Raw genomic sequence first — 12,565 nt, forward strand, 5'->3', positions numbered from 1 at the left:
GCAGCTGCAAACACAACACTGCATTCCAGAATCTGACATCAAAATGATACAGTTCATTTTATATAATAAAGTAAATGCTTCAAATTTACCTCACAGGAAAAAAGAAATACATAGTAATTCAAACAATGATGAAGACTGCTCCACTGAAATAAGAAAATATTATTGGTTCCAGTCCAGGTATCTGTAACGGTATCCTGGCTCTTGAAAGCAATCCCACATAATCTTAAGAGGCTTCAGAGAATTCAGCATCAACCAACTGTGAGCTCACAAAATTGTTCAGTTCACTAATTTTAATGACAAATTTAAACTGTGAACAAATAATACAGAGAGTTTACAATTTTTGATATTATTTTCAACTACAAAGATTATAATCTTCAATTTAAGATGCAGAATTTGATATTATTCCTGCAAGAAAATGAGTGAAAATTTGCACTAATGAAGTAAACGCACGTCACACATCTGACACTAGTCAGAAATTGACTGGATATCAGCACTTTTCCAAGGAAACTGTGTTAAGGTTTCAGAAATTAAAAGCTGAGAAATACCATGAGATTAAAACTTGGCACAGCTGTAGAGAGCAGGCAAAATTAAATCTAAATAGCCAGAATTGCTTACATGCTGTATTCCATACATTTGCACTTAAGAGATTCTCAACTCTGTAATATTCATCAAACTAGACACACACACACACAATAAAATTCACTTGTCATTTGGCCATTAGTTCCCAAGTGAATTAAAGTTCTTTCTAGAACTGCAAAACTGTTCATCCTCAGTTAAAAAAAAACTCTCTATATATTAATATACTATTAATATTCTGCACTATAGCACCATTCAAGTTATATACCCTTTCACTATCTGTTAGTTGGAGAAAACTTTAGTGAAAAAGATGAATAGAAGAACATGTTTCACAAAAGAATATTAGGTTAAGATATAGGGATATATATTGTCATGTGCCACCAGGAATCCAGAATGTATACTTCCTTGGGAATGCAATACCAGTGGGTTGTTGCCAAGGAATACCTTAAGCACTATATTCCGTCCGAGACCAGGTTATAAAAGTCCAGCTTCAACAAGACCAGTCAGGTTTTTAGTTGAGTTCTAGAGGTTGCTAAGAACATTTGAAGCTTGTAGAAGTCAGTCTACAGCTGGCTTCAAAATAATAACTGTGACTGTGAATAATGGTACTTGAATGTGTAGAAGTGAGCGTCCAATAAATATTCGCGAAACCTGAGAATTTATTTGTCGCGTTACATAGGCAACACCCGACAATATTATGTTTTATTAATTTACATATGGATGCAAATGTGTGACAGATTAAAATTCTACTCAACAAAAAACAATTAAACTGACTATTTCTATAAAGTAAATAAACAAATGGCAAGATGAAATCCAAATGATCTTTCATTATACTCGAGCACTCTTTTAACTGTAATATTTCTTGACTAAATATCTCATATTGTTCAACCAGTAACCACGTCTCTAGTCCAGGGATGACACTGAAATTATGTGCTTTGTTTTCCAACTCAGAGTACCATGAAAAACAATTCACAACTCTCATTTGAGTGGTCAAGAATCCTTTACTATTCCCAGTATATTGACACTATCCTTGCAACTCCATCAGAACAGTACCAGCTAATAGCTAAAAGAAGTGTTCTAAAAGGTGAAATATTGCAGAACTTTCTAAAACCAAACAGAAAACTCTTTCCTTCCCCTTCTACAGTTTCATTTCACTACATAAAATATGAAGAAACTTCCATCTGCAATATGAAACAATAGCTCAGCCAAAAGAATTTATGGCAATAAGATGGAATTCTTCATTACTGATCACAGCATCCGGAATTTATCATCAGTCCTCCATATAACGGATTTATTGCTAAGTCAAGAATGAACACACAACAGTCATGGCTTCTGTCCATGTTTTACAAGGCACAGAAATAGCCTCCTTTTACCAGATAATACACATATACAAGATTCTTCAGCAGTTCATTTTCAAATAATTTACATATACAATTATTGCTTTTATTACTGCAAAAATATGCTAAATTTTATAAATGTCCATCAAGTACACAGTAGTCATGTGTCATAACTGTAATAAAGTTTCAGTTTCCAGGAAATTCCTTTACCTTGAAAATATATTGGTGTAAATACAGAATAAATATTCACAAAATTGGAATTTATCTAGAAAGAAATATCACTTTACCTTTAAATACTAATATTGTTCATAAATACTATTATAAAAGACAAAATGTTACATAAAATACAAATAAAAAGAATTTCAGGGTCATGGTTATAAATAAATGTTTAGTTGACTTTAAATTTACATCTTCAAAGAAGCAGCATCCTAACACATATATTTTAAAAGAACTTCCACCTCACTCATATCTGAACTCAATATTGTTCAATACTTCTGGAAGGATAGGCAAATATAGAAAAGTTTACACTCTAATAAAAAAGTGCTGTTATTCTTGCTAATATAACAAATACTAATTCACAACAAACAGTTCAACTGATTGTCATAAATATTTAGAATGTAAATGATGTAGGGGCCAGTAACAAAGGCACACTTTGTAAATCATTACTTTTGTCACCATATCTAAAACAGTTTTGAATACTGGGGTACAAAAACATCAGAAGGTTAGTAAATGCCTTTGAAATTAATCCTATGGCTTCAAACATTTCTTATTCAAATTTAGGTAAGGGGTAAACACATAAAATTATTTTAACTCTTTCAGTACCACCTTTGTGAATAAACTGCAACTTCCTGTGTCTGAAAATCACATTAAATATCACACACACACTATCAGGGCTGTATTTGAAAAGCAAATATTTTGCCATTATAAACACAACATATTACCCCACATCTGCAAGACTAAAAATAAACAGCTAAAGGAATGTACTGAATATATAAGACTAAGGTAATTAATGAGCTTAGATAGGAAATTATGTTACAAATTACCATGCATTTACATACGAGTGAATTTCAATTCCCCACCTGCCCAAGTTCATGAAAAGAATATCACAATCTCAGTTTTAATACAACTTACATCAATATGTGTACATGTGTTTTCTTGCTGGTTAATGGTTTTCACAAACATCCTTCTTTAGCATTACTGGACAAAATCTATTCAATGTATATAATCAACAAGAATCACTGCTGTTAGAGAATTTTATGAACTCCAATTGTATAGCGTTTCAACAGCAGACTCCTGTGTTTTGAGTAGGACAGAATATCCATCTGAAATCATGCATCATGCAGAATCACTTTCATATTATTCCAGTACATATTAAATTGTGATTAGCATTTCAAATGTTGATGCACAGCATTGATGTTAACAACAAAAATTGTGACATATAAATAAGTTCTATCTGCAAATGTACTAACTTTTTGCAGGTCATACATGGCAATCCATGGCAGTAGCACCCAATTTCAACATACTTGATGATGGCCAAATAGGCTGAAGCATGTAGCGCAATGACAAATTTTAAAAGGACTGAATTTTAGTTCTTGTTATTGTTGCATGGTGGACAGTAAACAACTACAAATAAATCTATTACAAAATATTTCCAAGTTCAGTAATGGCTTTATAATAGGTCTATTTCATATAGAATATGTTTCCCTGCATCAGTAAACTGGATGCATAAATATCTATCACATAAGTTGGATGACTTGAATATGGCAATAAAACCCAAAAATATTAAGGGCTGGAATTACTCCAATGATTGCTAGTAACTAATTTTCATAAGCAGCGTTTAAAAGAATAGTTCATCAAAACAATAAACAATCTGAGTAATATTTTTGCAATATCCTGCATGTAGAAAGTATTAAAAAATGTGTAAATAAAAATCTTATTGAAAAGCAAGCACACGTTTTACATGCACTACTTCACATGAAATATATGACATACCTAAGGCAAAAATGTATACCTTAAAGTAATTGCATCCCATTATTCTGCAAGGAAGATGTGTTGCATTTCTAGGTTAGAATTACTCTGGTTTTGTCTCAGAAGTTCAATTTGTATCTTGCACCTAAAATAAGGAAGTTTTGTTAATTTTCATTCTAACATTTACCTGCACCCAAAAAGCTCCTTCCATTATATTATATAAAATACGTCACTGTATATGCAACACATCCTCCTATAACCAACCTTTTGCATCTGCTATAACCACTATTTAACATCTAAATGTGATGAGGTTGAGTGTTATCTAGGATCAAGTATGGTATCCGTCTGTCTGTTAGTTCTCTGGGCTACTATTTAAGCTGTTGAGAAGATCATCTTCACTGTTATTCCTGTTGCTCCACTTGCGTTTGTGTTGGTCCAAGCCAAAACCTTCCTCATAGTTTCCCTTCGCAATAAATAACTGTTTGAAGTGAGGAATGCAGTAAAGTTTGCCATTGTTCAAAGTGTATGTCTCCATTCTGACGGGCAGAAAAGTTACATTTTTAGTATACACACTCTTTGTTTCAATTCACAGTTCAATGTAAAGAAGTCCACATTTTGGCTGAAACACTTACGGAGAGAATGAGGATATAACACAACAAGACTGAACTGACACAACGGGAATCTGTTTGTAGAAATGATCTCATCACTAATATGCCCACAAAATGACCATGAAGGCACACTGAGACAACTCAATAATTTCTGAGTATTAGAATTAAAATTTACAAGAGAAATGAGACAAAGAAGGAAAGGCAAACCACTGGGGCATTACAAACCTTCTTGCGGTTTTAGCAATAGATTACATGAAATATCAAGTCAACTTTTATTTTGACGTAATAGAAGTCGTCAAGAGAATGAGATGCCAGGCATAGAATAATTAACATTAAAAATATGGAGGCTTATCAAATGGAAGATGCCACTAATCACCAAGGCTTGTGAATCTATGAAAGCAATGTTGCTTGCTACAATTCACTGTGGAGCATGTCTAAAACTACAAGCAAGAAGATTTAAGTGAGGTTACAGATCAATAGATTTGTAATCGGGTGATAAACTGAAGGGCCAAAGGTGGCATCTGCAAAATGTTTTAAATGTTAAAATGTTAATTTTTATTTGATGACTGTTGATGACTCAGAACATCACAATCAGTAGAGATTTTCATATTATTTGTGCTCAATAAGCTGGTTGGGTAATGTACTCAATTTGGGGAGATGGAAAGTCAACCAACAACATACAAAACTGACAGAACTCACTATGAAAGGAAACAGAAGCATTGTGAGAATTCCATTGTGTTTCAGTCAGTAATAGTGTTATATGTGCAAGTACTAACTTTACTTCCGCTTACAAAGCCCTAAAACATGACAGTTCTATTTTTCTCTACTAACACTTTCCTGATTTATGAGAAGTACAAGAGATTTTTCTGTCAGTTACTTTGAATGATGACCATAATTATTCATACCTCAGTATGCAGTTACACTGGAGACACCTGAAGCACTGTTTATGAAGCAATTTGCCCCCTGTTTCCACCTTCTCAAGTGGGTAGACTTTTTTTTCACAAAATGAACAAAATTCCGCACATGTTGTTTGGATTTCCTGCAAAAATAACAATACCCATAAAATATTCAGATCTTTTATCTTTCTGGAGCTAACCAACATTATTAAAGAGACAATTAAATACTTATGGTTATAGATTAACTAAAATTTGTAGACTGCATAACTGACGTTATCTGATTTTGATATATTTTTCTGTAATGTGTTTTATAATCCTTTCTTCGGGCACTCAGCACTATTTTGGTTCACTGTAGCTGGATTACAAATAAGATAAATGTAGTACAGATACCTTGACAAAGATTCAATGCATAAGTGTCCTATAAAGGCACAATAGATCACTGTGGTCACAGTGCAAGGGTCAAGAAGGCCCACCCCTTATACATTCAAGTGTCCTATAATTTCAACCATTTCCTCTGGTATTAAATTTGGATAAATCATGTTGAGATATGTGATCAACAAAGATTAAGCATGGTATGTTTTCTAAGTTTCCTCCCATTTTCTCTGATATTCAATGCAACATCTCTCTGTCTGTGATATGATAATTATTCGATGAACATATTGCGTTGTAGCAGTGCACTTCATTTGCACAGCACTAGCCCCTGGGCATGTTCATAAGAACTGAAATTCAGCTGCTGCAACTCCACCTTGTGCTGCTGAAACAAACTGTCACACAACATTCATCCAATATATACGAGTAGTATTACTATACAACCATCAACACAGCAAATTTGTAATAAATAAACAAATATTACTCTATTAATATTTGTTTATTATGTACACTTGTTACATGTTTCCATTCAACTGGATCTCCATCAGGCAAAACTCATGAAATGTACTAATATTTTATTGCATTATTAATGTGGGTCCATATTAGTGGTCATTACAATTCTTGTGTTTCATTACATTTGCATATTAGTCTAATGGCATCAAAAAAGAGAAAAAAGAAAATAACATGCTCCATTTACATGAGGAAACCCACTAAGTAATACGTACATAAACATTTACACCATGCCATATTCATTCATTCATATATTAGAACATATATAATGTTTTCAGGTGCACACAATAACTAAAACAGAGGGCAGACCCCCAGAAAATCCCTCTACTCTATGATACATCAAAGACTGTAAAAATAATTTAATTTTAATTTCTAACTTTTTAACTTCTGAGTTACAACATTTTACATTTTAAGTCTAATATCCAAACCTAATTAACACACAAGAATTGTAATGAAGTTATATTTATGACCACTAACATGGAACCAAATTAGTTACAATATCCAATACGAGGAGCACATTTCATGAATTCTGCCTGATGACAATCCAGCTGAACTGAAACATGTAGCAAATGTAACACTGGTTCATTTACTAGGAATTTGTTCTGTTGACAGTTGTACAATAATACTACATAGTAATACACAACAGGATGCAGACCATAAGGATTCATTCAATATGCTACACAGAAATGTTACCATTTAAAATCTGCCATCTATTCTGTAGACCATCAACTTTAGGGGTCTCATAATATCAGGATTAAGGTAGCAGGCTTTTGTTCATATAGTTTCATGTTCAATCCCCAGCTGGATCTGACTGATGACTTTCAATGCACAGATCAAAAAGCATTCATCTTTGGCAAAGCATAAACAATAGAAATGAATAGCACAGCACATATCCGCTGTCTGAAGTTCATCTTACTGGCCATCATTTTTTAACTCTCTTATCACTGGCAGTAGTACAAGCTTTATTAAGGATCCCAGATCAAAGTCTTTCAACCCACTAAGTAGATGAGTACAGAAGACTGACAACAGTGTAACTAGTGGCATTTTACTTAACATTCCAGACTATTTCTATTAGGCTTAGGATGATAATAATAATAATAATTTATTTAATACTCATACTGTGACATAGGCACACACATTCCACATGTTATACATCACGTCCTAAAAGAATTAGTCCATGAGAATGTCTGATTGTACTTTGAGCCTAACTAATGATAACATATATTAAGCAGTACTTGAATGTGGTAAGATTTGATGTAAGCAGAAGCACAAAAAAATGTATATGAAATTTATTATATTATAAACCAGAGGATGGATGTCTTAGGCTGAAGGGGAAATTGACAGAGATTCACAGAAGAATACAAAGCTGATTTAAGTTGTATCACATGATAAAATGAAATGCTGAATAATGTCATGTAGTGTTGTACTTCCAACTGAATTTCTCTCAGCACAGTATCTGTAAAAATACACTATATGTTAATTATCTACTAGGTGAATGTTTTATGATAAAAGGACTTCAGAATTCAAGAACATTCTAAAGTGTTTAATAATTTGACAATTTTAATATTTAACATTTTAAAAATGATGTATATGATAGCATTATTCTCCAATATACCAAACTTACAAAACAAAATACACTCTTCTGGGATGCGGCGCTGTGTAGATATTGTAGGAAACGCGGAGCCAACAAAGCGACGTTTCCACTGTTATAACAAAGGGTTCGTTGCCTAACAGCAGGCAAGGTTATAAATAGCCCAGCTTCAGCGAGAAAGAGTCAGTCTCGGAAGAGCCAGCTAAGAAGCCAGCCGTCATCAAGCCTCCGGAGAAGAAAGTCTCGGGCCAGCCTTCGGAGAAGAGAGTCCAGCATCTCGCCGAATATTGAGAGCAGTGATTGTAACACTGCAAGTGCAAATGACTGTAAAGAGTGTGTAAGGCGAGCGATAAGAATAAACTCGCTATATCAAAGAACGGCGTGAACTTACTTGTCGCGTTATACACCCAACACGTGACAATATATTGTTAACCAACATTTCAGAAGAATGTATCACCTCCATCATCAGGGTATAAGAAATCTGTGAGCAGGCGTCTGTAGACCTCAGATCTTACAAAATACACTCACTGCAAACAGTGGCCAATGCAAGGGGACAGCAGTGGAGACAAAAATGAATGTGTATACCTGATGATGGTTGAAAGGCCAAAACATAGAGTAGAGAATTAATCTATATAGTGCATCTATACAGAAGCTCTGACTACAGAAATAAGCACAATTAGAAAAGGAATATTAAACAATGCAAAACAACAATCCATAATGTATTTTAAGCTGAAAACAACACATAATCCAATACTGAAAGATCCGACACTTGAAACAGAAAGCAAAAGCAAAATCAAAGAAATGAATATGACATTTCTTTGAAGTACTGACAAAAGGACAAGAAGGAATAAAACTAGAAACAAAATTCTTAGAGAAATATTTGAAGCTGAAAATTTGTGAGCAAAATTAAGACAAATTATTACAATAATCTGGCATATAAAAAGAATGGATAGAACATAGATAACAAAAAAGGTCGAGTTAAAATGTAAAGTAACGAACCCTGTGGAATTTCTCATAACACTGGACAACAGCAAGATGAGGGGAAAGCGCGTTCGAGTAAAACAGCAAAGAGAGGAAAGAGTTGACAAGAAATCGAAAGGCTGGAGTTTGGAAAGAAAGAAGAAAATGTTTTGTTCAGTGACCTGTATAAAATGGAAACACTGCTTGAAGAACAAGAGGATGAGCAAAATCTGCAGGATGTCTTATGCTGACTCTATAAAAAGAGATTTAGATATATTTATTATTCTTGTAAAAGACAACAAACATCGTTCTCAAGTAATTCTGAATCAAAAATTTTATTTCGTACATGGTTTTACACATGATAAAACAGTGGACATAGAAAACATTACAAATAAGAGAAATAAAAATACATACTTTACAAATTATTACTTTTAGCTTTCTTGTATCTAAATTCTGGGGCTCAGTGCAAGAATTGCATAACTGACAGAACTTGGGAAAAAAAATATATATAATCTGGTCAAGACTATTTTGAAGGCTCCATCTTTCACTAAGCAATTAGCATTGCAGCACTGAGTACCATATTCTGCCAGTCAATAAGAGAAGATTTATTTCGCTCTTGCACACTGCTAAAACTCCATGCAAGAATCCCACACCTCTACACTTTCAACAGAATGGCAGATGGAAGGACTGTGAATATCAGCCAGTAGATTAGAATATGTCTGCAATCAAATTAGCCAGAACAGAACACCAGAAGACAAACGAGGAAGGCAGTCAAACAAATCACACCATATACATTTTAAAGGACTCTGATGATGATGAATAACATTCAGAATTTCTGGGTTTTTGGGCTTTGTCCATCATCAGGTATTCTAAACACCAGAGAACACAACGTTCTGAAAACTGGATGTTTCCATCTTCAGGTGAGAGGGAAAACACCTACACTGTTGGGTCTCTCTGAAAGACCTAACCTCAGGCACTGGACCTAAAGAGTGACTGAGGTTAGCTCACATCGTTTCAAAAATTGGATCTGTTTTTGATCTCATGTGAAGGGGGAAAAACTGTGTTGGGCCCCTTTGGTGTCTCCTCCCTCACCTGAGGATGGAAACAGATCCAGTTTCCAAAACACTGTGTTCTCTAGCTATTACAATACTGGACAAGGGACACATTCAAAAAAACCATGTAAATATGAAATCACACCATACACCTGAAGTTAGGCTAGATCAGATACTGAATTTCATTTCACCTTTCCCAAAATATAAATCACACTAAAAATGATGGCATAGGCCATTCAGGGACTAATTATCTCAAATATTGACAACAGAGGAAACTTATCAGATGTGTTCTGACCATATGACGGGCAAGTTGGAGGAACCTGCGATATCAACACTGTTTTCACAAGTATTTATTATACACTTAAAACTTCATTTTGGTCACCCAAGGTTATGCATACATGTGTTCAATTAGAGATATTAATCACAAAACAATAGCTGAAGAAGATAAGATCTTCACCTGTGAAGAGCTCGATCTGTCCACAAACAAATTAGAGCAAATAAAAATGATTCTAGCACACGCTGTAACAGTATCGATCTCCAGCAGATCTTACCTACACATCATCCCAACATTAATGTGGTATTTTATTGCAAACAACTTTGACATACATTTTGGAATCTGAGATATAAGTGGAAGTTATATGGCAACGTCATCAGAAAAGAAGCTGGCCATGAATCATCTGAGATAATTTCTTGCATTCATGCCTGCCTGCCTATAAGACATTGTCAGACCTGAGAAGAAAACTTCAGCAGCATGGTCTGATTCTTGTGGCTGTTTTATGGGTATTATCTGGTACACTTAAAGGACACATTTTCTGAAGTAAAGCACAAGTTTGCTGTTTCTAGCCAATCTTCTTTGGATATTTACAGGGATTTTGAGCCACTGAAAAGAGGAGGAAAGTACTATATGCTTACATTCCAGAAGGGTGGTATAAGTTGGTGCAAACTGCAAGTAAGAACAGAGTATTCAGAGACATCAGAATGAAAGACATGGAATTCGTTTCGGTAACAAAAGTTCAACAGAAGATTGTGTCCTAGAGCATAACAGCAGGTAAAAGAGCTCAATTCTGATAGACTGTAAGATTCAGAGTAACATTAGATACTCCTGGGAGCAACTTTATTGTCTGAATGCACAATGCAAGAAGTCAGAAAGTCACGGGTTCGATTCCCAATGAGGTCACTGGATTTTTCAACTGACCTAATCCTTCCACCTGCACTGCAATCCTGGGGTCAACTCACCCTCTAACAGAAATGAGTACCAGGAATCCTGCAGGGGGTAAATGGGGGCTGGCACGTGAGGCTAACAACCTCTCCGACATCTCTGAGCCAATTGTCTGGAAAATGTGGGAGCCTTAACATCTCACAACCCTATGGGCCTCTACAGCCAGTTACAAGGATAGCTTTCTCTCTTATTATGCACAGTCTTATAGAAGAATGTAAGGAAGTGTAACCGAGATGATCATGCAAGGCAGAAGGTCCTGCTAATCTTCTCCGTGCGGTAGATAAAGAGACAATGATCTAATGAGAAAAACTAGGTGACTTGAGGTCGCATGTGTAACATGTACCACACAGTCATCATAATTTGTACAATCAAATACTGTCTGCTGCTACACCTCAGAAAAAACTGAGAGTTGGAAACATAGCAAAAGCTAAGCATCCACAGGTCGGAGACTGAGGAAGGCAGGGAAGTGTGGAACAAGTTTCAAATTGCACTGTTGTATTCTGTGTGATTACTTCTGACACTGATACGCCATACATACGCAGGTGACAATTTTAGAAGTACATACATGATAATCAGTTCACACGTTTTTAATACATATAATTATTATCTAGCTGTATATTCAGTTTATGCTCTAATTCAATAAACGATTCTCCTTTCAATTCTTATGTGCTGTTATTTTATTTATTTTATTCCGTTTATTTACACATTCAGTTGTTATGATTTAGCTTATCGGCACAAACACTGTTACTGCCTAATTCTGACAATGAACATGAAACTACCAAAATCTATTGTTTTTATATAGTCCCAAGGTTTATGATAAACAGTAATCAAATTGACTATATATAGAGCTGATGTAATGTGACCATGGTATTGGTGAATAACATCACCACAGCAATACATATTTCCGAGACACAGCACATTGTAAGTGTTGATCCTGAAACTCCTTTTTCTCCTAAACATTCTGATGCCAGTTATGGCATTCCTGCACCAAGCCACAAAATTACTGAATATGTTTCAGCAGTTGGCACTTTTCATCAGTCCCATATTTCATGTATGTTAATGATACATTAAGTGGCAGGTTATAACCCATTTCCTACCAGTGTTAAGCACAGCAGCATGGTTTTCAGTCCAGATGATTGTACCTCCAGATAGATATGCTAAGCCCTCATCAAATCATATTAACACACTTTACATGCATCATATGATTAAAACATTCAGTTACAATACATAGGATGGACACTGCTGAACTCCAACAGCGTTACTAACAATCTAAAAGTAAACAGTATATCAGAATAAATGGACAGAAATACAGGTTTACGAGCATCTGTTCAAAATTCAGATGAACTTACACCAATATGATTATTGCTATCATACCATTTCTAAATGTTTGCAGACTACTATCTAATTGTAAGATTACGATCTTCTGGGATGTGGAATCTTGTAGCCAGGTAAATATAAACAAAAGTTTGAATGAAACAC

The 12,565-nt window shown here is 34.7% G+C and overlaps 1 protein-coding gene across 15 annotated transcripts in view; it reads right to left on the minus strand.

Moving 5' to 3' along the window:
• Positions 1 to 448: 448 nt before the first annotated feature.
• The window catches only part of LOC111871106 (eukaryotic translation initiation factor 5B), a 177,043-nt gene continuing 164,926 nt past the window's right edge, over positions 449 to 12,565 (minus strand). For all 15 annotated transcript variants that reach the window (XM_023863929.2, XM_023863924.2, XM_023863918.2 and 12 more), the window contains 2 exons: positions 5,395 to 5,528; positions 449 to 4,417 (listed from right to left, as the gene is read on the minus strand). In XM_023863929.2, coding sequence (XP_023719697.1) covers positions 4,234 to 4,417; positions 5,395 to 5,528 — 318 coding nt within the window. In that variant the 3' untranslated portion in view covers positions 449 to 4,233. The remainder of the gene's footprint in view (positions 4,418 to 5,394; positions 5,529 to 12,565) is intronic.

This window comes from Cryptotermes secundus, unplaced genomic scaffold, assembly GCF_002891405.2.
Source record: "Cryptotermes secundus unplaced genomic scaffold, Csec_1.0 scaffold250, whole genome shotgun sequence".
Lineage (NCBI taxonomy): Eukaryota > Metazoa > Arthropoda > Insecta > Blattodea > Kalotermitidae > Cryptotermes > Cryptotermes secundus.